Source organism: Mustela nivalis, assembly GCF_964662115.1.
Source record: "Mustela nivalis genome assembly, chromosome: 4".
In the NCBI taxonomy this organism is placed as follows: Eukaryota; Metazoa; Chordata; class Mammalia; order Carnivora; family Mustelidae; genus Mustela; species Mustela nivalis.
In genome coordinates, this window is record NC_139023.1 from 101,885,120 (window position 1) to 101,911,827 (window position 26,708).

Here is a 26,708-nt window from a genome sequence, read left to right on the forward strand (position 1 = left end):
TGCAATATGACAAAAAATTAAATAAATAAAAGGTACACAGATTGGACAGTAAGAAATAAAACTGTCTTTGCTCACAGGTGACATGATTGTCTATATAGAAAATCCAAAAGAACCGACAAAAAATCCCCTCCTGCAACTTAAAAATGATAACAAAAAGTTTGCAGAACATAGGGTTAATATGCAAAAGTCCATGGTTTTTTGTATACTAGCAATGAACAAGTAGAATTTGAAATTAAAAACACAATACCATTTGCATTAGCACTCCAAAAATTGAAACACTTAGCTATAAATCTATCAAAATATGTACAGGACATATATGAGGGAACAAAATTGGAAGACTCATACTACCTGACTTCAAGACTTACTATTAAGCTTTAGTAATCAAGACAGTGTAGTGTTGGCAAAAGGAAAGGCAATTAGGAGAGAAAGAGGCAAGATGGAGGAGGAGTAGCAGACTGAAATGACATCAGGTTGCAAGAGTTGAGCTAGATAGTTATCAAACCATTCCAAACACCTACAAACTCAACAGGATATAGAAGAGAAGAGCAGCAGTTCTAGGAACAGAAAATCAACCACTTTCTCAAAGGTAGGACATGTAGAGAAGTAAATCCAAAGCAACGGGAAGATAGACTATGGGGGGAGGAGCCAGCTCCCAGCAAGTGGTGGAGCAGTGGAGCACAAAATCAGAACTTTTAGAAGTCTATTCCACTGGGGGATATTGCTCTAGAGGCTAAGCCAGGGGTGGAGCCCTCTCGGGGACAGCGTGGTCTCAGTTCCTATGGGGTCACAGAAGGATCTGGGATTTCTGAGTGTAGCACAGCTCACAGGTATCAGAGCAGGGAAGCCATCTACAGAGATAGAGCCAAGGACTGAGGTCTCAACTCGAGGTTACTTTAAACCATGATCTGCGGCACAGTCAGGCCACTTGTCTTTGAGCAGGGACCCCACAAGTGGCAGATCTAGGGAGACTGACCTTTCTCCTCTGGAGGCAGGAATCTACTGGGTTTGGAGACTCCAAATTGGGCTCTACACCAGAGACAGAAATGCTCAGTCACAGGCCAGGTGAGTCCAGAGCGCAGCCAGAGACCAGGGAGACAGGAGTGATTGCTTATCTCTGAGGGTGCACTGAGGATTGGGGCCCTGAGCTCTCGGCTCCTCTGGCCTGGAGATTGGGAGGCCTCCATTTTCACTGCCATCCTCCAGAGCTCTAAGGAAAGCATTCAGGGAACAAAAACTCCCGAAAGTGAACTGAGCAGATTTCTTAGCCTGGCCCCTGGCAAGGGCTGCACAATTCCACCTCCAGCAAAGACATTTGAGAATCACTATGACAGGCTCCTCCCTCAGAAGATCAGCAAGAGCATCCAGCCAAGACCAAACTCACTGAATATCAGTGGAATATCAGAGCTAGGGTAAAGCAATGCATGGAATTCATGGTTTTCTCCCCATGATCCTTTAGTTTGAAAAGTTAAATTAAATTTTTTTAATTTTATTTTTTTCTTATTCTAATTTTTTTAAACTTTTCCTCTTTTAACATTTTTTAACTAGTTTATCTTAACTAAAAAAAAAAATCTTTTTAAACCTTCATTATTATAATTACATTTTATCCTTCATTGTAGTTAACCTTATTTTTTGTATACATATAGAGTGCTTTTGTTTGTTTGTTTTTTGGATACAATTTCTTCTAATATACCCTAAATCTAGCATAGGGCTTTGTTCTAGTCTCTGGCCTGAGCACATTCTCTCTTCTTTTTTTTTTTTCCTTTTTTCTTTTACCAACCAACTTATCTTATCAATTCCTTTTTTAGAATTATCTTTACAGTCATATTCCACTCCTTCATCATGTTTACCCTTATTTTTGTATATATATCTTTTTCTTTTTTTTAAATATTGGGAGGCAGTTTCTTCTACGAAACCAAAATACACCCAAAATCAAGTACGTGGCTCTGTTCTATTCACCAGTGTCATACATATATATTTTTTTTTCTTTTTTTTTTTCTTTTTACTCCCATTCTTCTCCCCCTGGTTTGGGGTCTCTTCTGACATGGTTGGTGTACATTTTTCCGGGGGTGTTTGCCACCCTTTTTGTATTTTATTCTCTCTTTTCATATATTCTTATCTGGATAAAATGACAAGGCAGAAAAACTCACCACACCAAAAAAAAAAAAAAAAAAAAAAAAAAAAGAACAAGAGGCAGTACCAATGGCTAGGGACCTAATCAATACAGACATATGTCATATCTAGAGTTCAGAATGATGATTCTCAAGGTGCTAGTCGGGCTCAAAAATGGAATGGAAGATATTAGAAATACCCTGTCTGGAGAAATAAAATCCCTTTCTGGAGTAATAAAAGATAAATAAAATAAAATAAAATCTAACCAATCTAAAATAAATAAAATCTAACCAAGCTGAAATCGGAAAAGGCATTAATGAGGTGCAGTCAAGAATGGAGGCTCTCACTGCTAGGATAAATGAGGCAGAAGAAAGAATTAGTGATATAGAAGACCAAATAACAGAGAATAAAGAAGCTGAGCAAAAGAGAGACAAACAACTCCTGGACCACGAGGGGAGAATTTGAGAGATAAGTGATACCATAAGATGAAACAATAATAGAGTAATTGGGATTCCAGAAGAAGAAGAAGAAGAGTGGGACAGAAGGCATATTATAAGAGAGAGTTTCCCTAATATGGCAAAGGGAACAAGCATCAAAATCCAGGAGGCACAGAGAACCCCCCTCAAAATCAATAAAAATAAGTCCACACCCTGTCATCTAAAGTGAAACTTACTAGTGACACATGGGGCAAGAGGTTGGTGACCCTCTGTGACAAAGAGAAAATCCTAAAAGCAGCTCGGGTCAAGAAGTTTGTAACATATAACAGTAGAAATATTAGTTTGGCAGCAGACTTATCCACAGAGATCTGGCAGTCCAGAAAGAACTGGCATGATATATTCAGAGCACTAAATGAGAAAAATATGCAACCAAGAATCCTTATCCAGATAGGCTATCATTTAAAATAGAAGGAGAGATAAAAAGATTCCAGGACAAACAAAAATTAAAAGAATTTGCAAACACCAAACCAGCCCTACAGGAAATTTTGAAAGGGGTTGTCTAAGCAAAAAGAGAGCCTAAAAGTAAAAGAACAGAAAGGAACAGAGACAATACACAGTACCAGTCATCTTGCAGACAATACAATGGCACTAAATTCATATCTTTCAAAGTTATCCTGAATGTAAATGGGCTAAATGCCCCAATCAAAAGACACAGGGTATCAGAATGGATTAAAAAAACAAGACCCATAGATATACTGTCTGCAGGAAATGCATTTTAGACCCAAAGACACCTCTAGATTTAAAGTGAGGGGGTAGAAAACAATTTTCCATGTCAATGGACATCACAAGAAAGCTGGGGTGGCAATCCTTATATCAGATAAATTGGATTTGAAACCAAAGACTATAATAAGGGATGAGGAAGGACACTATATCATACTTAAAAGGTCTGTCCAACAAGAAGTTCTAACTATTTTAAATATCTATGCCCCTAACATGGGAGCAGCCAATTATATAAACCAATTAATAACAAAATCAAAGAAACACATCAACAATAATACAATAATAAAAGGGGACTTTAACAGCCCCCCTCATTGAAATGGGCAGATCATCCAAGCGAAAGATCAACAAGGAAATAAAGGCCTTAAATGACACACTGGACCAGATGGACATCATAGATATATTCAAAACATTCCATCCCAAAGCAACAGAATTAACATTCTTCTCTAGTGCACATGGAACATTCTCCAGAATAGATCACATCCTGGATCACAAATCAGGTCTCGGCCTGTATCAAAAGATAGGGATAATTCCCTGTATATTTTCAGATCACAATGCTTTGAAACTATAACAACCTTAGGAGGAAAGTTGGAAAGAACCCAAATACAAGGAGACTAAAGAGCATCCTTCTAAAGAATGAATGGGTCAACCAGAAAATTAAAGAAGAATTGAAAAAATTCCTGGAAACAAATGAAAATGAAAACACAACTGTTCAAAATCTGTGGGACACAGCAAAGACAGTCCTGAGTGGAAAGTATATAGTGATACAAGCCTTTCTCAAGAAACAAAAAAGGGCTCAAATACACACCCTAACCCTACACCAAAGGAGCTGGAGAAATAACAACAAAGAAAGCCTAAACCCAGCAAGAGAAAAATAATAAAGATCAGAGCAAAAATCAATGAAATAGAAACAAACAAACAAGCAAAAAATAATAGAACAAATCAACAAAACTAGGAGTGGTTTTTTGAAGGAATTAATGAGATTGATAAACCCCTGGCCAGACTTACCAAAAAGAAAAGAGAAAGGACCCAAATTAATAAAATCATGAATGAAAGAGGAGAGATCATAACCAACACCAAAGAAACAATTACAAAAACATATTATGAGCAACTGTGTGTCAGCAAATTTGACAATCTGGAAGAAATGGATGCTTTCTTAGGGGCATATAAACTACCAAAACTGAATCAGGAAGAAATAGAAAACCTGAACAGACTCATAACCAGTAACATCATTGAAGCAGTCATTAAAAATCTTCGAACTAACAAGAGCCCAGGGCCAGATGGCTTTCCAGGGGAATTCTACCAAACATTTAAATAAGAATTAATATCTATTCTCCTGAAACTGTTTAAAAAATTAGAAATGGAAGGAAAACTTCCAAACTCATTTTATGAGGCCAGCATTACCTTGATCCCCAAACCAGACAAAGACCCAACCAAAAAAGAGAATTACAAACCAATATCCTTGATGATCATGGATGCAAAAATTCTCACCAAAATACTAACCAATAGGATCCAATAGTACTTTAAAAGTATATTCACCACAACCATTGGGATTTATTCCTGGGCTGCAAGGTTGGTTCAACATCCACAAATCAATGTGATACAATACATTAATAAAAGAAAGAACAAGAACCATATGATACTCTCAATAGATGTTTAAAAAGCATTTGAAAAAATACAGCATCCTTTCTTGATCAAAACTCTTCATAGTGTTGGGATAGAGAGTACATACCGCTATATCATCAAAGCCATCTATGAAAAACCTACAGCGAATATCATTCTCAATGGGGAAAAACTGAGAGCGTTCCCCCTAAGGTCAGGAACATAGTAGGGATGCCCAGTATCACCATTGCTATTCAGCATAGTACTAGAAGTCCTAGCCTCAACAATCAGACAACAAAAAAAAATTAAAGTCATCTGAATTGGCAAAGAAGAAGTGAAACTCCCACTTTTTGCAGATGATATGATACTTTATGTGGTAAACCCAAAGACTCCACTCCAAAACTCCTAGAACTTATACAGGAATTCAGTACAGTGTCAGGATATACAATCAATGCACAGAAGTCACTTGCATTTCTTATACACCAACACCAAGACAGAAGAAGGAGAAATTAAGGAGTCAACCCCATTTACAATTGCATGCAAAACCATAAAATTGCTAGGAATAAACCATACTAAAGAGGCAAAGAACCTGTACTCAGAAAACTATAAAGTACTCATGGAAGAAATGGAGGAAGACACAAAGAAATGGAAAAGTGTTCCATGCTCATGGCTTGGAAGAACAAATATTGTAAAAATGTCTATGTTACCTAAAGCAATCTACACATTTAATGCAATCCCTATCACAATACCATCAATTTTTTCCAAAGAAATGGAACAAATAATCTTAAAATTTATATGGAACCAGAAAATACCTCGACTAGCCAGAAGAATGTTGAAAAAGAAAACCAAAGTTGGTGGCATCACAATTCCAGACTTCAAGGTCTATTACAAAGCTGTAATCAAAGTAAATTGGGGGAAATTGGAAGGGGAGACAAACCGTGAGAGACTGTGGACTCTGAGAAACAAACTGAGGGTTTTGGAAGGGAGTGGTAGGGGGATGTGTTAGCCTGGTAGTGGGTATTAAGGAGGGCACATATTGCATGGAGCACTGGGTGTGGTGCATAAACAATGAATCTTGGAACACTGAAAAAATAAAATTAAATTAAAAAGCAAAAGAAAACAAAGCTATAATCATCAAGACAGTATAGTATGGACACAAAAACAGATACATAGATCAATGGAACAGAATAAAGAGCCCAGAAATGGACTCTCAACTCCATGGTCAACTAATTTTTGACAAAACAGGAAAGAATGTCCAATGGAAAAAAGACAGTCTCTTCAACAAATGGTGCTGGGAAAATTGAACAGTCACATGCAGAGGGATGAAATTGAAGTATTTCCTTAACTGCACACAAAAATAGACTCAAAATAGATGAAAGACCTCAATGTGAGACAGGAATCCATCAAAATCCTTAAGGAGAACACAGGCAGTAACCTCTTCGACCTCAGCTGCAGCAACTTCTTCCTAGAAACATTGCCAAAGGCAAGGGAAGCAAGGGCAAAAATGAGCTATTGGGACTTCAAGATCAAAAGCCTTTGCAAGGAAAGGAAAGAGTCAACAAAACCAAAAGACAACTGACAGAATGGAAGAAGATATTTGCAAGTGACATATCAGATAAAAGGCTAGTATCCAAAATCTATAAAGAACTTATTGAGCTCAACACCCAAAGAACAAATAATCCAGTCAAGAAATGGGCAGAAGACATGAACAGACATTTCTGCAAAGAAGACATCCAGACGGTCACCAGACACATGAAAAAATGCTCAACATCACTTGGCATCAGGGAAATACAAATCAAAACCACAACGAGATACCACCTCACACCAGTCAGAATGGCTAAAATTAACAAGTCAGTAAATGGCAGATGTTGGCAAGGACACAGAGAAAAGGGAACCCTCTTACACTGTTGGTGGGAATGCAAGCTGGTGCAGCCACTCTGGAAAACAGCATGGAGTTTCCTCAAAAGTTAAAATAGAGCTATCCTACAACCCAGCAATCTCACTACTGGGTATTTACCCTAAAGATAGAAACATAGTGATCTGAAGGGGCACATGCACCTGAATGTTTATAGCAACAATGTCCACAATAGCCAAAGTATGGAAAGAACCTAGATGCCCATCAACTAGAGAAAGAAGAAGTGGTATGTATGTATGTGTGTGTGTGTGTGTGTATAAAATGGAATACTATGCAGCCATCAAAAGAAATGAAATCTTGTCATTTGTGACGATGTGGATGGAAGTAGAGGGTATTATGCTGAGTGAAATAAGTCAATCAGATAGAGAAAATTATCATACAATCTCCCTGATTCAGAATTTTAGAGGCAGAGTATGGGGTTTGGAGGATAGGGAAGGAAAAAAATGAAACAAAATGGGATTGGGAGGGAGACAAACCATAAGAGACTTTTAATCTCACAAAACAAACAGGGTTGCTAGGGTATGGAGAGGGTGGTTGAATTATGGACTTTGGGGAGGGTATGTGCTATGGTGAGTGCTGTGAAGTGTGTAAACTTGACAATTCACAGACCTGTACCCCTGGGACAAATAATACTATATTATTATACATTACAACATATGTTAATAAAAACAAAAAAAGAAAAGGCAAATAGATCAATGAAACAGAATAGACACCTCAGAAATACACCCACATTAATGTAGCAACTGATATTCTCTAATAAATGATGCTGGAACAACTGGACATCTACATGTAAAAAAAAAAAAATGAATCTAAATGCAGACCTTATGCCCTTCATCAAAACTAACTCAGAATGGGTCAGAAACCTAAATGTAAAATGCAATACTATAAAAACACCTAGAAGTTTAAATAAGAGAAAACCTAGATGGGTTTGGGTATCGTGATGACTTTTTAGACACGTCACCAAAGTCATAATTCATGAAAGAAAGGGTTGATTAGTTGGACTTTATTAAGTTTAAATACTTCTGTTCTGTGAAGGACAATGTTAAGAGATCAAGCAGACAGGCCTCAGAGGGGGAGAAATCATTTGCAAAAGGCACCTCTGATAAAGGACTGTTCAAATTATACAAAGAACCCTCAAAACTCAACAATAAGAAAAGAAACCACCTGATTTAAAAATGGGCCAAAGGCTCTAATGGATACCATAACACAAAACACACAGAGATAGCAAATAAGCATATGAAATGATGTTCCACATCACAAGTCACCAGAAAAATGCAAATTAGAGCAACCATGAGATAGCTAGCACTACATATGTATCTGAATGGCCCAAATCCAGAACATTCACAATGCCAAATGCTTCAGAGGATGTGAAGCAACAGGAACCCTTATTCAATGCTGGTAGGAATGCAGAACGACACAGTCATTTTGAAAGATAGTTTGGTAGGTTTTTATAAAACTAAATATCTTCTTACCATATAATACAGACATTATGCCACTTGGTTTTTACCCTAATGAACTGAAAACTTGCCAAACAAAGGCAAACACATGGGTGTTTATGGCAACCTTATTCATAATTACCTAAGCCTGGAAGCAATGGAGATGTCCTTCAGTAGGTGAATGGATAAATTAAACCATGGTATATCCGGAAGAGTAGTATTCAGCCCTAAAAATAAATGAGCTGTTAACCCATGAAAAGATGTGAAGGAAACTAAGAAGAATATTACTAAGTTCAAGAAGCCCATCTGAAAAGGCTACAGAAATACCTCACGATCTGTAAAGAGCAATACAGCAAAGCACAATAAAACAAGGTATGCCTGTACATACTGCATGATTTCGACTCTACGACATTCTGAAAAAGGCACAAGTCAGTAAAAAGATCAGTGACTGCCATTGGATGGGGGTGGGATGGACACACAGGTAAAGCACAGAGGAGTTTTAGAGCAATGAACATACTGTCCATGACACCATAATGATGGATATATATCATTATGTATCTGTCAAAACCCACAGACAATACCAAGAGTGAACAGTAAACTATGAGATGTAGGTGATCATAATGTATTTGTAGAGGTTCATCAGCTGTAGCAAATGGGACACCTTGGTGGGGGATGTTAATAGGGAAGTTGTGCATATGTGGGGCCAGGGATTGTATGGGAAATCTCTGTACCTTCTATCTCAACTTTGTTGTGAACATCAAACTGCTCTAAAAAATGAGGTCTTAACAAAAAAGAGTAGCTGGGTAATAGAAAAACAAAAAGAGAGGGAAAAATTTGCATGGTTGCCTACTAAGCAAAAATGAATATTACTTCTGGCAACAGTTAAAGTCATTTAGTGAAAGTGACAGCTAAAGAAGACAATTTGACAAGAGTCCTTCTAGGACACTTAAAAATTCATGACCCAATAGATTTGTTCACCTAGGGTTTCTTCTGTTTGGTATGCAGCCAAAGTTTTAGTAAATTGCTTTAAGAAGCTCTAATTATTTATCATCTACCTACAAAAGCTAAGTATATTTTAATACTTACTAAATATTTCTGTAGTTGTTCTTTTCTCTCTTGTTCCAGTGAACTGACTATAACTCATAACCGTAATTCTGTCCTTTGTTCAGTGAGAGTAGCAAAATTTCATGACGTTGTTTGAATTCTTCTTGTGGGGAAGTGAGAAGTTTGAATTTCTCTTATCGGGACTGGGCTAGAGTGGGAGGGTGTTGAGGACATTCAGACAGAACTGAGCATAATGTCCCAGAGTGCATCCAAGGAGTAAAACTAAAACTGAGATCCAAGCAAGCTGTCTAGGCACAGCATCTGTGTAGTGTGTATCTCATGGGAGCACTGGTCACACAGTGAGGCAGCCAGAGGGTAGACACTACTGAGGTGGAACCCAGCTTTGAGCTGTCAAGCCAGACATGTCTTGTTCAACTGGAGACCTTGAAACAGAAGGCAGGAAATGGAAGACTAGGTGATTTCCAGAACAGGTGCTAAAGCTACAATCCCCTTTATAGAGAACAACAATGGGTTCCCTCTGGTAAGGAGGGCGCCATTAAAATCACAGCAAACTCCAAAGGGATATAAAAATCATGTACATTGCTACATTAAAATGTCATGACTAGCTTCAATGTGTAGGACATAAATTGGGCCATGGACATCTTTTTGGTTGTATATGGATTTTCATGGTATTACAATATTCGAACAGTGTTTTCATTATTATAATGCTTTTACATCCTCTCTTCCCAGTCTCTTTTCTGAGATGCTTTCATCTACATTGTGCTCTGGGGGCTTGGCAAGCCTTCCTCTTACATAAGCTTCTGTAATAGGGCTGACCCCATAGTTTAAACTACAGCAAATTCCCTCGGGTGAGAGGCAGAGCAGAGAGCTGAATACCCTGGGTTCTGTGATCCCTTCTCTTCCCCTTTGAAGAAAAAAGGGCAAATTAGGAATTTGTCCTAATGTCCTGTCTTTCATGATTCCCTGTTTTATGACTTGCCTCCCCCTCTTCGGACCCTGAGAGAGAGGTAAGGTAGGGTGTTAGTACAGTGTGCTGGGTTGCATATGTTATACAGAACAATTGCTGGACATAGTGTTGTCCCTGCCGTCATGACCCTAAACACCCCACTGTTAAACTGGGCATGCGTGATAACACTGGCAGCGCCACTTTCCAACTTTCCTCTGGGGGCTCTTCACCCAGAGAGAGCATTGATACTCTTTTCCTCAAATGTGGGTCTCCCACTAAATAAAACAGTTTCCATTTAAGTTGATATTTGTTATCTGTGGTTAAAAATAAAACATGTGAACATATTTTTCAAGGAGAAGAGATTCCGTAATGGCATATAGGGTATGATTCCAATTTCACAATTAGGAAACAAAAATATTTACAGTACTTACTTCTTTTTTTTTTTTTAATGTGTACTTTGGTTTAGTTTAATAATTTATTTTTTTATTTTTAGATTTTTAATTATACTTTAATAATTAACACATTTTTGATGCTAATATAAAACAGTTTTAATTCACCTGTGAATCTTATTATTCTCAACTTATTAACTAAGTACGTTCATGATTATTTCTATTTGACTTTTTTTCCTTCACCATCCTAGACATGTGAAATCCTTTGAATACATGCTGAGAAATTTATAAGGATACAATCCATATTTGTGTAAGATACATCTCCACATAGGTAAAAGTTATTCACCCTCTTGACAGTTGGAGCTAACAAACTGACACAAACATTAATTAATGGCCATTTGAGTCAATTTATACCATTAGCCTTTGACATTAAAAGTTATGTATATTATCTTAGGATTTCCAAAGGCTGATTTGAATTTCATGATTTTTGTTTTATATCAAGCAATGTGATTCAGTTGAAATTTATATACACTAGATTTACAATAAAATAATGAAGACATTTAACTAAGTGATAATTATACATAAGATTAATAGAGGGAAAGGAAGGACATGGCATTTAGATAAATCCTGAAATGGTAAAAGATTTCAAGAAGAGCCCAGAAATAGACCCTCAACTCTACAGTCAACTAATCTTCGACAAAGAAGGAAAGAATGTCCAATGGAAAAAAGACAGCCTCTTCAATAAATGGTGCTGGGAAAATTGGACAGCCACATGCAGAAAAATGAAATAGGACTATTTCCTTACACCACAAACAAAAATAGACTCAAAATGGATAAAGGACCTCAATGTGTGAAAGGAATCCATCAAAATCCTTGAGGAGAACACAGGCAGCAACCTCTTCGACCTCAGCCGCAGCAACATCTTCCTAGGAACAACGCCAAAGGCAAGGGAAGCAAGGGCAAAAATGAACTATTGGGATTTCATCAAGATCAAAAGCTTTTGCACAGCAAAGGAAACAGTTAACAAAATCAAAAGACAACTGACAGAATGGGAGAAGATATTTGCAAACGACATCTCAGATAAAGGACTAGTGTCCAGAATCTATAAAGAACTTAGCAAACTCAACACCCAAAGAACAAATAATCCAATCAAGAAATGGGCAGAGGACATGAACAGACATTTCTGCAAAGAAGACATCCAGATGGCCAACAGACACATGAAAAAGTGCTCCATATCACTCGGCATCAGGGAAATACAAATCAAAACCACAATGAGATATCACCTCACACCAGTCAGAATGGCTAAAATCAACAAGTCAAGAAACGACAGATGCTGGCGAGGATGCGGAGAAAGGGGAACCCTCCTACACTGTTGGTGGGAATGCAAGCTGGTGCAGCCACTCTGGAAAACAGCATGGAGGTTCCTCAAAATGTTGAAAATAGAACTGCCCTATGACCCAGCAATTGCACTCTTGGGTATTTACCCTAAAGATACAAACGTAGTGATCTAAAGGGGCACGTGCACCCGAATGTTTCTAGCAGCAATGTCCACAATAGCCAAACTATGGAAAGAACCTAGATGTCCATCAACAGATGAATGGATCAAGAAGATGTGGTATATATACACAATGGAATACTATGCAGCCATCAAAAGAAATGAAATCTTGCCATTTGCAACAACATGGATGGAACTAGAGCGTATCATGCTTAGTGAAATAAGTCAAGCAGAGAAAGACAACTATCATATGATCTCCCTGATATGAGAAAGTGGTGATGCAACATGGGGGCTTAAGTGGGTAGGAGAAGAATAAATGAAACAAGATGGGATTGGGAGGGAGACAAACCATAAGTGACTCTTAATCTCACAAAACAAACTGAGGGTTGCTGGGGGGAGGGGGTTTGGGAGAAGGGGGTGGGATTATGGACATTGGGGAGGGTATGTGCTTTGGTGAGTGCTGTAAAGTATGTAAACCTGGTGATTCACGGACCTGTACCCCTGGGGATAAAAATATATGTTTATAAAAAATTAAAAATTAAAAAGTTCTTGAAATCTTTTACAGTACTTACTTCTAAGTGATAGAGCTATGGGTGACTATTTTCTTCTATATATTATAATAAAAATTTTTTTAAAAAATTACTGCTATCAAAATATTACTGCTATATAGGGTACCCAAATTTTAACAGAAAATTCCAACTGAACTCTTATCAACATGAAGTCATAGGATACTTTTGCTCTTTTTTCTGAAAACACAAAATTTCATAATTCACACAATTGGCTAATGTTAGCAAAATCCAAAATTAATAAATAGAATACTATATAAATAAAAATCTGCTAAATGTACATATAAACATATACACTTATAAATACAATACCCTTGGAAGGGTAGAAAGAAGCTAGTAATGGTCTTTAGAGAAGGAAATTGAGTAACTATAGACATTACTGTGTCTCTGAGATTTTTGGTACTTTTGTGTTATGTAAATCTTTTTAAAATTAAAGATATAATTAAACACAAAGAAAAATAAAAACACATGTTTAGATTCCTTCAACTACTCTTTTCAGTCACTTTTTGGTCCCTTCCTTACACATAAAGCTCTTTTCCATTGTTAGATTAGTTTGCTCTGGCTTTGATTTATTTTGACTTACTGCCAAAAATGTACGATCTCTCCTATTGCCGTGTTTGGATAATAAATAACTAGAACCTGTTTCCCCACTAAATGTTTCAACACTGAATGTTGTTGATAATTTTTCCTTCTTTGTAAAACCTCTCACAATGCTGCTATTAAAGAAGATGTAACTGCTGAGTTTGACCCTGATTTCAGGGAGGTGAAGTTTTGTTTATAGAAAAGCCTTGAAGTTACAATTAAGGTATATAACCATGATTGTCACAGAACGGTTGCCAACTCAAGGGCCATGTCTACATACTCAGGAGTACCCTGACTCATTTGTGCAAACTCACTGGGATAACCTAGTGCTTTTCTCAGTTTTCAACTTCCTCCTTTCAATTTTAACTTCCATATACTACCTTGTTTCTTCTGAGACTAAAAAGGCATGGATCAGATGTGTCAAGAGAAGGCATGAGGCAGTGCAACAGAGCAAAGATAATCCTTTCAGTAATGGAGGCAAAGATGGTTTCTCAACAAGAGAAAAAACATGGACTAGATGACTTCCCGAAGTCTCTTCCAGAGTAGCTTGCATATATACAATATTCACTTTTGTTACCTCAGGTTTAGGTTAAGTATGGTTTGCAGATTGTTCTCATGGTTATACAAACACTGTATGTGTTAATTTATAAATTTTGACACTAACGCATGACAGGTGGCTTGTGTGCAAAGACTGTGGTATTTAAACATTTAGAAGAGAAATAAGGACATGAAGGAAATAATGAACATTGAAAAAGTGGTAAGGTTAATAAACTCGTGGCATAAATTAACTACCTCAGCACTCATAAATGTTTCATCTGAATTCCTGAGCATCTATTTAGTTAGTCAAGGTTTAAAGCATTAAAAAGCAGGGGAAAGGTTGATGGGGCAGGAGAACTGAGAAACTTCTGAATAACTACTATTTTAATGTGAGTGGAGGGGACCAAGTAGACCACTAGAATGAAATCAAATTCCACAAGGAGGCAGACAGAGAGCACCGAAAAATCTAAGCAAAGAGAAGTGCCAGTTGTGGAAAATCAACAAGCTATAAACCATCTAAATAGAATAACAAGGGAAATAGGAGTTAGAAGTGAGAAAACAGTAATTCAAAGTATTGAGAGTAGAAGTTAAACATGCCAGCTAAACTAGATATCATCATGAAGGAAATATTTTATTTTACATAGTCTGAAAGACTAATTCTGAAAATTGTTCTTTAGAGTTACACAGTAGGGGCGCCTGGGTGGCTCAGTGGGTTAAAGCCTCTGCCTTTGGCTCGGGTCATGATCCCAGGGTCCTGGAATCGAGCCCCACGTCGGGCTCTCTGCTCAGCGGGAAGCCTGCTTCTCCCTCTCCCTCTGCCTGCCTCTCTGCCTGCTTGTGGTCTCTGCCTGTCAAATAAATAAATTAAAAAAAAAAAAGTTACACAGTAAGCAAAAATAAGAAAAACAAAGCAAAAACACAAACAATGATCAGAGTGCATGTATGAGATTATAGCTCAACAACGACATGTATGATGGTGGGGCCAGTTTAACTCACCGGTGTGGTAAACAGTTTAAAATTGAGAACATTGGCAGACTGAATAAACGTCTTATTCCATTTGATTTTTAAAAAGTGCTCTTTAGAAAGCAGGCACGATGGGGCGCCTGGGTGGCTCAGTGGGTTAAAGGCTCGCGTCATGATCCCAGAGTCCTGGGATCGAGCCCCGCATCGGGTCGCTGCTCCGCGGGGAGCCTGCTTCCTCCTCTCTCTCTGCCTCTCTGCCTACTTGTGATCTCTGTCTGTCAAATAAAATAAATAAAATCTTTAAAAAAAAAAAAAAAGAAAGCAGGCACGATGTCTGGGAGGGGCAGAGGGCGAGAGAGAATCTTAAGCTGGTTCCATGCACGGAACGAACACGAAGCTTCATCTCATGACCTGAGACCATGACCCAGGCAGGAATCAAAAGTCAGGTGCTTAACTGATTAAGACACCCAGGTGCCCCATATTGTCTTTTTAAATATTGATCATTAATTCACCACAAATACAGACTTTCGGTAAATTGTGCTTGTTTTGAAATGTCTTAGTCACATATGGTTTTATACATATTATGTATTTCACATACAACTTAAAAAGGGAAAGAGAATACAGACAATTCTTTTAAATGCAGAGGGTTTTTTTTTTAAGATTTTGTTTATTTATTTGACAGAATGAGAGACAGCAAGAGAGAGAACACGAGGGGGACTGGGAGTGGGAAAGGGAGAAGCAGGCTTCCCGCCGAGCAGGAAGCCCAACATGGGGCAGGGCTCTCGATCCCGGGACCCTGAGATCATGACCTGGGTCACCTAGGCTCCCCTAGATAATTCTTTTAGAGTCAAGAGAGAGTTTTTGCTTTTTTAAGATAGCAGGTAATGGTGATGGATTGATCCACTAGGGAGGGTAAAATCAACATACAGGAAGAAGAAAGGACACTGGCAGAAGTGAAATCCTTGAGGAAGCCTGAGGGGATAGAGTCCATGGCATTAGTAGAGAAGTTGTCCTTAATTAGAAGCAAACAACTTGCCAGCTGACATGGGTAGAAATGCAGGTAAGTTGATAGGTGTGGTGTTGAGAGAGTGCACAATCTTCGTATTGTGTCTATTTTCCCAATGAAATGATGAGAAAGGACTTTAGCTCTTGTGGCATCCAAAACTTGTCAGGGAGAGGGAAGCAGTGGGAGTGGGCTAGAAGACAGGACATGAAGGTTAGAGAATGGTAAGCCTGAAATTTTGATTTTGAGGGGGGTGAAGAAACAGAACGACAGCTCTAGGGAATGGTGCCTGGAATGAGGGGCTCAGAAGGGGTGGTTGAAGGAAAGATCTCAGGATAAGAGCAAGTCAAGGAACAGGTGGAGAGGCCTGGCGATTGTGTGGGCCATTTGCCTGATTAGAGAAATCACCGGACATTGATTTAGGAGCTGGAGAGAGGGAGAAGGTATGGAAAGCTGGACGAAGGTCTAAATTTTTCAGAGAATAGGAGTGACTAGTAAAACCTCACCATAAAAGCGGGTAGGTTGTTGTTGAGTCTGGAGTTTGATGTTATGTGCACTTAATATTAATATTTTCATAAGTATGTAAACATTTTATTAATAACCATAAATATCTGCCCAGAACAAAGGCTACATCAGACACAACTAGTTTATATTAAATGAAAAACACCAAAAATATTTTTATATATTTAGCAATAAAACCAGAGAGCAACTTTCTATCATGATCATTAATGTTATTCCTAACCTTAAAGGATGAATAAGAAATCTCCAGACTCGGAAAGTGGTCAGTTACCTTCCAACTTGAGAACTGTGAGAGGATTAAGTAAGAATACCAAGGAAGCCTTTGGAATAAGACTTGATCAATAGTTAAGTACCTGTTGAAAGTCATGAGAAAGTAAAACTAAATGTGACCTCATATGAAGGAAAAATTCCCAAGTCTGCTTTGCCACTTTTCTTTATATATTATCTTAAACCAAAACCAAACCCAACTTTTATAATTAAGGTCACCTTGATCTATACTGGTTTTCCCTAACTTGTAGGGCCAGGTACTTTTTCTAGTATTTCTTAGAAGAGACTTGTGATAAGTACATAAACTCTGCTTCTGGATGTTGTTAAGTCCTGGGGGAAGGATGTAATAATTGAAGTTGTGACAACTAGCTAACAATATTTTTCTAATCATGCGGTATGTATTAAGATGCCAAACTCAGAATCCATAAAGTTAAATATATTTGTTCACTTAAACATAGCAAAATCAAATGAATAAACCTTAAACAGGATTAACTTTTTAACTTTAAACAAGGTTATTTAAAAAAATTTAAATTTAAATCCAGTTTAGTTAACATATAGTGTATTACTAATTTCAGTGGTAAGTTAAGTGATTTGTCACTTGCGTATAACACCCAGTGCCCTCATTGATGCCCATCACCCAGTTGCCCCATCCTCCTACGCCCCTCCCCTCCAGCACTCCTTAGTTTGTTCCCTATAGTTAAGAATCTCTTATGGTTTGCCTCCCTCTGTGTTTTTATCTTATTAGAAGGCAAAAGAAAAACTGAGAAAATGTAACATGTGGGATGAAAAAGAATATCCCTAATATATAAAGAGGTTTTGTAAAATAATAAGAAAAAGACAAACCTATATTTTTTTTAAAAAGGGCAAGAGATGTGAATATGAATAGGGATTGAAGAGAAAATAAATGGCTAATGAATATATAAAAAGGTATTTTGACTTCTCAGACACTGTTAATGAGAATGAAAATTAGAACGGTATTGACTTTTTGGTTGTCAGCTGGTAAATTTCTATCAAAATCCCTAATATGTATACATATTAATCAGCAATTCCACTTCTAGGAATTTATTCTAAGGAGATGAGGTGACAAAATCCAAATCATAAAAGAGTGTCTCAGCATCAATAACAGTAGCAAAACATTTGTAATTGTCAGTAGTCACGAAAAGACACATCCAACGGATTACTGAATGAAACGAATATGTTATAAAATAACCTGTGTAGTTTTGGTTACATTTATGTAAAAATATATGTTGAAAATATATGTGGGTGTGTGGGCATGGGTGTGTGTATGTGTATGTAAATGTCCCAACTGATGCCTGCAAGGATGCTTCCCAACCATGTGAACGGTGATTATCTTTAAGCAGGGGGATTCTGATCAACTTTACTTCCAAGTCTGTGCTTTTGTATATTGTTTCAATTGCATATGAGGACTGTTTACCACCCTGGTGATTAGGTTATCCCTCCTCAGGGTTGTCGCTCTTACTCTCCCCTCAGCCTGGAACACCTTCTAGCCCTTTCAGTTCTTGGCTGTCATGTCCCCCTTTGGAAGGGTTCGCATTTACTACCATATTTGAAATAGAAACCTTACCCCTCTGAGCCCATGCTCCATCCCTTGTCTCCACTTTGGTTTTCTCCATTATACTTACCACCATCTAATATGTTTTAATTTATATTTGTTTATTAACTTGTTAGTTGTCACCTGACTCTTCCCCTCTCCCACTAGAAAGTTAACCCCATAAGGGCAGGACTTTGTCTTATACTGAGCTGTAACCCCAGAGCTGGGAACAGTGCCAGTTACAATATCAGGTACTTAATACATGCACATATATGTGAATCGAATATTCTTGTACCTGTACTCTAATTCCTTACAAGAAATTCTCCAAAAAGGCCTTGATTAAAAAGGAGGAGAATGATTAACTTATGAACACTTCAAGTATTACCTTACATTCAGGTTAATTTCTATGTTGAATTTTACTCAGCTGAAGTTTAATTGAGCTCTCAATGTAGGGGGGAAACACATATTTTTTTTTTCTTCCAAATCCTTGATCATCTTTGAATCAAATTAAGTGCCTTGTTCTTAAACTGCTGAAAACCTGTTGCTCACAACAGGTAAGAATCCAGAAAAGAACACATAGAAATTTCAAAGAGGCAGAAACTGTGAACTTCCTTCTCCCCATATTTTGGAATCCAGTTTTCTTGGCCAGATGGAGGGACTCTGGGTGTCCCTCTGCTGACACAGGAAATATGAATCCGATGCTACTTTCCACCACCCCAAGCCCAGGCCTCAAGGAAAAGGGCCCATCCCTCCACCCTCGCTGTGGCAGATACTATACTTGGATGATCTGATTTCATGGTGCTGGTGATATTTAGGATATGGTTGGGGGGGCCCCTCCAAGTTGCATTTACCTGTTTATTTCTCAAGGGCTGAACCACTTCCCTAATGCACAACTCGAGATCATTGAGGTAGTCTTTTTCCGTCTGTATCAGCTCCTTAATGATTTTCAAACGCTTTGCCATCATTCTCTGCACCTGGTGCTCCTCCTGAGTTAGGGTCTCAGTGGCAGAAGCCCCAGCCTGGGGAGTCATCTTTTCTGTTAAATAAAAACATGTATGTACAAGTGAGACATTCTGCTGAAGTTTCTTCCTTCATCATTACAAACACTGTTGGATTGCTTTTAGCAAGGAAAAAGGCACAAAGTGTCTTCAGAGAATATTCTTAGGAAGAAGTGTGTAGTAGTTTGCCCTAAGGTTGGAATCCTATGAAACTATGAGCAACAAGGGATGAGAGAAGAGATACTTCTGACTAGTCAGCTGAATGACACTTGACTGTCATGGCTTGTCTTTAAAATATCCCTTTGTTACTATATTAAGCTATAAATCTTGTCTTCAGGCTGGAGATAAAAAAATGTATTAAAATCAGTTCAGAATTTCTTCTGGATACATTTGCTTTTGAATCAAGGGATGATTTTTAATTAGTAAGTGGAACGCCTTCCCATTTTGCCCCTATTATTAAAAATAATTGTCCCTCTTCATTCATATGTGGAATATAAGAAACAGCACAGAGAGTCATAGGAGAAGGGAGGGAAAACTGAAAGGGAAGTAGAGGGAGAAAAACCATGAGAGACTGTTAACTCTAGGAAACAAACGGAGGGTTGCTGGAAGGGAGATGGGTGGAGGGTTGGGGTAGCCGGGTGACGGGCATGAAGGAGGGCACGTGATGTGATGAGCACACAGCTGATGAATCACTGAACACTACATCGGAAACTAATGATGTACTGTATGTTGGTTAATTAATTTAAGTTAAGAAAATTGCCTTTCATTCTTAGTAATATGCAAACCTCAATGACATGGAATGAGGAGTGAGGGAGTGGTAGACTGAATACAGGTCAACTAGGATTTTTCACAGCCCATCTTCAATATCAGGTGTATCTTGTTATTTCAAAATTCTTGAACTGCCAAATGGAAAATTTCAATAAAAAAATTCACTGTGCAGGGGCGCCTGGGTGGTTCAGTGGGTTAAAGCCTCTGCCTTTGGCTCAGGTCATGATCTCAGGGCCCTGGGATCGAGCCCCACATGGGGCTCTCTGCTCGGCAGGGAGCCTGCTTCTTCCTCTCTCTCTGCCTGCCTCTCTGCCTACTTGTTATCTCTGAGTGTCAAATAAATAAATAAAATCTTTTTAAAAATTCACTGTGCATAGGAGATATTGAGATAAATGGGAAGGCTCACGTAGAGCCAGAGTTATAATATGAGAAAGCTAAATGTCTTCAAGAATGAGCATCCCACAGCAATGGAAAATTTTGGAAGCCCCAAACGAGGTCACAGATGAAGTCAGAGCAGTGATGGATAGTACGGCAGTGTGCGTGTGTGTGTAAGTAAATTTTCTTTGAGCTTGAAGTCATCACAAATTTCATGTTCATCTTAATGTCTCCCATTGCAAAAGTATTTCCTTTAAAACTAAAGTGATTCTTTTTTAAAAAAAAAAAGATTTTATTTATTTATTTGACAGAGAGAAATCACAAGTAGGCAGAGAGGCAGGCAGAGAGAGAGAGAGAGAGAGAGAGGAGGAAGCACACTCCCTGATTTGGGGCTCGATCCCAGGATTCCGGGATCACTACCTGAGCTGAAGGCAGAGGCTTTAACCCGCTGAGCCACCCAGATGCCCCAAAACTAAAGTGATTCTAGTAACCAGTACGTGATATCTTCGATGCTGACACCACCTCCTGAGAATGTAGAGCTTTACAAAAGGTCTTATAAAGGGTCTGTATGGAAAGAAAAAAAGTACACAGTGTATGGAAACGGAAATAAAGAGAGAATTTTCTCTCGGCTCACTCCAGGAACAAGGCTAAAACAACTGGAGAATCATTCCAGTAGAGGGTTCAACATAATTCTCAACATAAAGAGACTGCTCCTAGAAGAAGTAAGGAACACTTCTCTCTCCTTGGCCCATTCATGCCAGGAATTCAGCCAGAGGCTCCATAATCAAACATCTGTGGATGTTGGTTGAAGGTATTTCCAACATTAGTTTGACAGGTACCCTAGATGGGTCTTTAAGCGATCCTGACTTGCAAGTGAATACGCTTCCACATCCTCTGCCCAGTAACTACTCTTCCTTTAGCAGAAAAGATGATGGATTTGACAAATGGCCTCTGAGAGCCCAGAGTTTTACAAGGCTGGGGACATTTGGTGCCAAAGAAATAATCTAATTAAGTTCTGTAAGAAGAAAAAATCTATGCAAGGAAAGAGAAGGAATGCATGAGGAGGTCTGCAGCTTTCATATCTTGAGTTATGTTATGAGAATTTTTGGATGCTTGCTAGTATTTTTTGTTGGAAAGTAGAAGAAATCTGCCTCTTAGCATCCCAAATTCAAAAGGAAACGTTACAGTGAGGCATCTTTCCTATGAATTATTTTGGATCTAAAAGAGGAAGGCAGGTCACTGAGCAGGAGAGACGCAGTGAGCAGGTTGTATACACAAGTAGACCTTTGTGAGCCTCTTTAACAGGGCAGGGGGGGAATGACGGGGGTTCCTTTCTCCTGGGACATATGAATTAGCTCATAGAAAGAAACCTTGCTAGTAGAGAGCCTACAAACCGGTTCAGATTGTATCCAGTTATTACCTAATGCCTTGAAAATAAAAGGGACCCTGTTGAAAAACTGTTTTGACTGATACCTACTTCTCCACATTCTAAACTTTTTGTGCCTTATAAAATAATCTGTCAATGATTTGGAGGGCTAGCAGGAGAAAGAATTCTTGCAAAGAATTGGCAAAGAAATTTCCCTAAAATCCATTCTCAGGTTCCCTTTACTCCTGAATTCCAGGACTCAATTACTGTACCAATTCAACCTATTTCACAGATTTTCCAGTTATTGCACTTTTTTTTTTTAAGATTTTATTTATTTATTTGACAGCCAGAGATCACAAGTAGGCAGAAAGGCTGGCAGAGTGAGAGGAGGAAGTAGGGTCCCTGCTGAGCAGAGAGCCTGATGCGGGGCTTGATCCCAGGACCCTGGGATCATGATCTGAGCCGAAGGCAGAGGCTTTAACCCACTGAGCCTCCCAGGCGCCCCTCCAGTTACTGCACTTCAAATGTCCAACATCAGATATATCAATTAAAAACTGCTTAGATTTTCTAATGCAGGTCCACAACGTGTTCAGGGCCAAGTTAGGGGAGTCACGGTGATGGAAATCAAGTGTCATTCAAGATATTGATTTTTAGAAACTTCTCCCTTCAGGTATGAACATCTTTTCAGAGAATCTGGAGTTCATATCTTATGAGATACCTTTGTTTCCTCTTTTGACACAAGTTTACTGCAGAAACAAATGGCTTGCATCATTTCATGATCCGATCTCTAAACACTTTCCATATTTGCCTTTTTTAAACCAACAAACTCTTCACAATGCACTGTGGGGACAAGTTTTATTTTTATGAGATCCTTCCCTACTTTTAAACTTGCATCTTTTAGTTATGCTATGTTTTATAAAACATTTGTAACACATGATTATTACCAATGTAGATCACCCAAATCAGTCAGCTATAATAACCTTTTTTTCTAGATAAAGGAACAGAGGAGCTAAGTATTTAGGAAAGAAGGAAAAATAGAGTTCATTCATTAGACATGAGTATTTTCTAGCAGTTAGCTTAAATTACATGACTATGTCTAGCCCAAAGGCTAGATGGTTTTAATCAAAATATGCCACTGGCGGCAAGCGGGGGTAGCTGAGTGGCTCAGTTGGCTAAGCATCTGCCTTTCACTCAGATCATGATTCTGAGGTCCTGGGATAGAGCCCCACATCAGGCTCTTGCTCAGTAGGGAGCCTGCCCCCACCCAACGCCTGCTCACACGCTCTCTCAAATAAATAAATAAAATCTAAAAAAAAAAAAATATGCCATGGTGCATGCAAACAGTTTCAAGTAAATGGCATGCTTTTCCTAATCTTCTATTTCTTTCACACTCAAGCTTCCTTTTTCCAGCAGTGATCATTAATTTTCACTATTCGAGCCACAGATTTCATAGGTAACCTGTGGAAATTCTCAACAGAGGAAGTTTATGTAAAAGGAGGTGGCTGCAGTTTGGGGAAAGAATAATCAGCTCTGCCACTCCGAGCAGCAAGAACATGCTGGATAAATTAGATAGCCTCACTGAGACTCAGATTCCTCATCTATAGAATAGGAATGAAAACCATCATCACGTCAACAGGAAGACTGAATTAAAGGAGCATCTGTATGTAGAAGCTCCTTGAGATCTTCAAAACAACCTAAGTATTCATTATTTCTATAGACATTAGAATGCAAGGTTTCATTTCTCTACATTCTCAAACTTTTCCACCACCTTGGGCAAACAGCTATCCCATTTTGTTATAGTTACCAACTTGTCAAGAAAAAGGTATGTTTCTGAAGTACGGGGAGAGCCATGTTCAGATGGGAGAGGAAGTGGAGAAAAAAATAGGGGTGCTGCTCTTGGAGGAAAGTGAGACTCAAGCTGGGGTTTGGAATCCTGAGCAGCTTCCCTGCATTGGCTGTATGTATGGGGATAAACTTGGTTTTTAAGGCGATGAAAAGGAACCCAAAGGGAAGAACAACGTTGGGGAGGTCTGAAGACAATCTGCAATGATGGTCCAAGTTTTGCTTCATGTACACACTTTCTGCTTTGTTGTTGTTGCTACTATTACTGCTGTTTTGGGGTGGATTTTATTTTTGTATTTTTGTATTTATTTATTTGAGGGAGAGAGAGATTATGAGCAGGGGGAGGGGCAGAGAAAGAGGGAGAGGGAGAAGCCAACTTCCCTCTGAGCAGGGAGCCCAATGCAGGGCTCAATCCCAGGACCCTGGGATCATGACCCAAGCTGAAGGCAGATGCTTAATGGACTGAGCCACCCAGACACCACTTGGGGATGGATTTTTAGAGAGGTAATTCTTTGTTTGTTTTTTTCATATGATAAAATAATACATATTGCAGGGATTAAGTGCCTAGACTGTGGACTAGATTTTCTAGGTAAACTACACCTCTAATACTTATTAGATCTGTGGCTTTGGACAAGTTATTTAACTCTTTTTGTGTCAATTTCCTGATCTGTAAATTAAGGGTAATATTAATAAAACCTTATAAAATGATTATAAAGATAAAACGCATTAATGTTTGCTCAATTCAGCAGTGCCTGGCAATATTTAATATAGTAGATATTCTGTATATATTTGCTATAATTATCAAATGTAATCCCTATTTATTATCTGTAATATAATTTTCACTGTATTATTGGTTGCATTCCTGTTTAGGCCATAAACTTTCCCAAATATTTCCTTGGATTACAAGCATACATACAGCAGATAGTTTTGCTTTTTCTCAGTTTCTGTTTTGTATTAATGGACTCATATTCATATTCTTTCACAAATTGCTTTTTCAGCCGTGTCAGCATTTAGTGGCTATCTTTTTTTAAGTATATGTATGAACATATATCTTTATTCTTTATAAGAGCAGAATACTTGTCAGGCACTGCCATTTGCCTGCCCAACAGGTAATCTCCTGTTGTCTTTCATAAACTAAACACTGAATAAATAAAAATGCTTATTTCTTAGATTCTTTTTCAATCTATGGTCCACTTATGGTCAATGAGATGTAAGCAGAAATCTCTGAGAGGGGCTCTCAGGACTTGGGACAAGGAAAACTCGGTTGGGATACCTTTTCTTTCACCTTGTACACCTCATGGCTGTTGCCTTCTTTTTCCTGTCTGGCATGTGGATGTGAGTCCTGAGGGTGCAGTAGCTAAGCTGGGACCATGGCATGATCACCATGGGAATTAACACCTTTGCACAGTGGATGATGGTGTGGAAATAAAGGAAGAGTCTTTCTCCTCCTAGACATTTTTTCTGAGATACGTAAATTTCTAGGTGCTAAGCTCCATTTTTTCTATTGCTTTTAGGAATGTTCCTTCCTATCTGATAGGGATCTTTGTATCTGGAAGTACAAGTGCTGTCAGTAACATAATCTAAAATATGAAACCCGCCTAATAGGGGAGGAAGGATATTAGGAAGACATTTTGCAATCTGAAGAGTGGGTAATCATCACTATTTAACAGCAAAATATTTGTTAAATCTGTATCTCTGCATGCCAAGGCATGTAATTAGGGGAAATGGTAAAAAATAAAAAATGCTGGCTTGTATTGATTATTTCGTGCTACTTTCCACACAATTGTACAAATGAGATATGAACTCAAACCACAACTAGTCAATCTATAAGGAGAGATAGAAGAAAAAAAAAAACCTAAAGAAGATATTCCGCTGGTGGTCTTTTATCTAAATAGACTGAGAGTGCCAATTGCATTGAAAATGCCAACTGCTTCCATCTTCAAAGTGAAGCCCTAGAGATTGCTTTAGCAGGTGATGAGACTGGTGCCCAAGAACTTCTTCCACAGAGTTCTTTGCCATTCCAGAGAATGTAAACATACTAGCACGTAAATTTGAGGGTGGTACCTGAAAGACTACTAATGGCCATTAGACTAAGGGCCTTCTACTCAATCCTGCCTACTTGAGCCCCCACTATTCATCCGACTCTGTTAATCTCCCTGCTGGTCTCTCTGGATCTCTGTTAATCTACTGTTGCACTTCTGCTTGGAGAGATATCTGGGCTTTGGAAAACATCTCTGGATATTAGTGGTCCTGATATAGCTTTCTGCTATTGATACGCTTTCTCCTGGTTTCTATAGTCTGGATTCTTGCCCATTGTAGTAGGCAGAATAATGATCCCCCAAGGGAGGTCCACATTCTAATCCTCAGAACTTTTAAATGACAGGTTACCTTTCATGGCAAAGGGGATTTTGTAAATGTGATTAAGTTTAAAGAATCTGAGATGGAGAGATATCTTGCATTATCTGTGTAGACCCAATCCAATCACCTTATTTCTTAAAAGCAGAAGAGCAAAGCAGAAGAGAACGCAAGAGAGGTTAAAGTGAAAGGGACTTGACTTGCCATTGCTGGTTTTGAAGATGGAGGAGGGGCCTAAGAGCCAAGCTAATAGCCAGCAAGGGAGTAGGTACCAACAATCTGAAAGAGTGAGGAATGAATTTTCGCCCTCAAATCTCTAGAAAGAGTGCAGCTCTAACCTCCTTGGTCTTAGCCTGTGAGACTCTAAGGCACTTTCAACTCAGCCACTGTGGACTTTTGACTGAGAGAAAATGTGAGATAATACATTTGTGTTATTTTAAGCTATTAAATTTGTGATGCTTTGTTACAGCGACAACAAGAAACTAATATCCCCACATATGCTAATCCCTAAAAGAACATGTTCCCCAGGGTTCAGACTGGGGAACATTTTTAAGAACATTGAACTACAAGCTTGTAAGACCCCTTCTGCCTTCTAGTGTTCCTCAGCAATTCTTGCCGCACTACCAGTTCAAGACTGCCTGTGCCGCAGCAGCTTTATAGCCCAACATATAAGGAGTTCCTCAATCCGGGAGCCTAACTCCTAAGACCTGACCAAAGTTGCTTTCAAGAAGGGAGAGTTTACTACTTGCAGCAAGCAATGAGATTGCTGGGGATAGCTTCCAAAGCAGTGTCTCCAGGTACAGCAAGCTTAGCTTAGTTAGGTTGAACAGTTCTCATCTTGTGG

At 38.6% G+C, this 26,708-nt stretch overlaps 1 protein-coding gene across 4 annotated transcripts in view; it reads right to left on the minus strand.

The window, feature by feature from the left end:
* Window positions 1-26,708, minus strand: part of ARHGEF38 (Rho guanine nucleotide exchange factor 38) — a 151,314-nt gene that overhangs the window by 96,890 nt on the left and 27,716 nt on the right. For all 4 annotated transcript variants that reach the window (XR_014311302.1, XM_082729173.1, XM_082729171.1 and 1 more), the window contains exon 2: window positions 19,012-19,196. Coding sequence is in view for 3 of the 4 variants with exons in the window: in XM_082729173.1 (XP_082585299.1) it covers window positions 19,012-19,196 (185 nt within the window). In the remaining variant the exon portion in view is untranslated. The remainder of the gene's footprint in view (window positions 1-19,011; window positions 19,197-26,708) is intronic.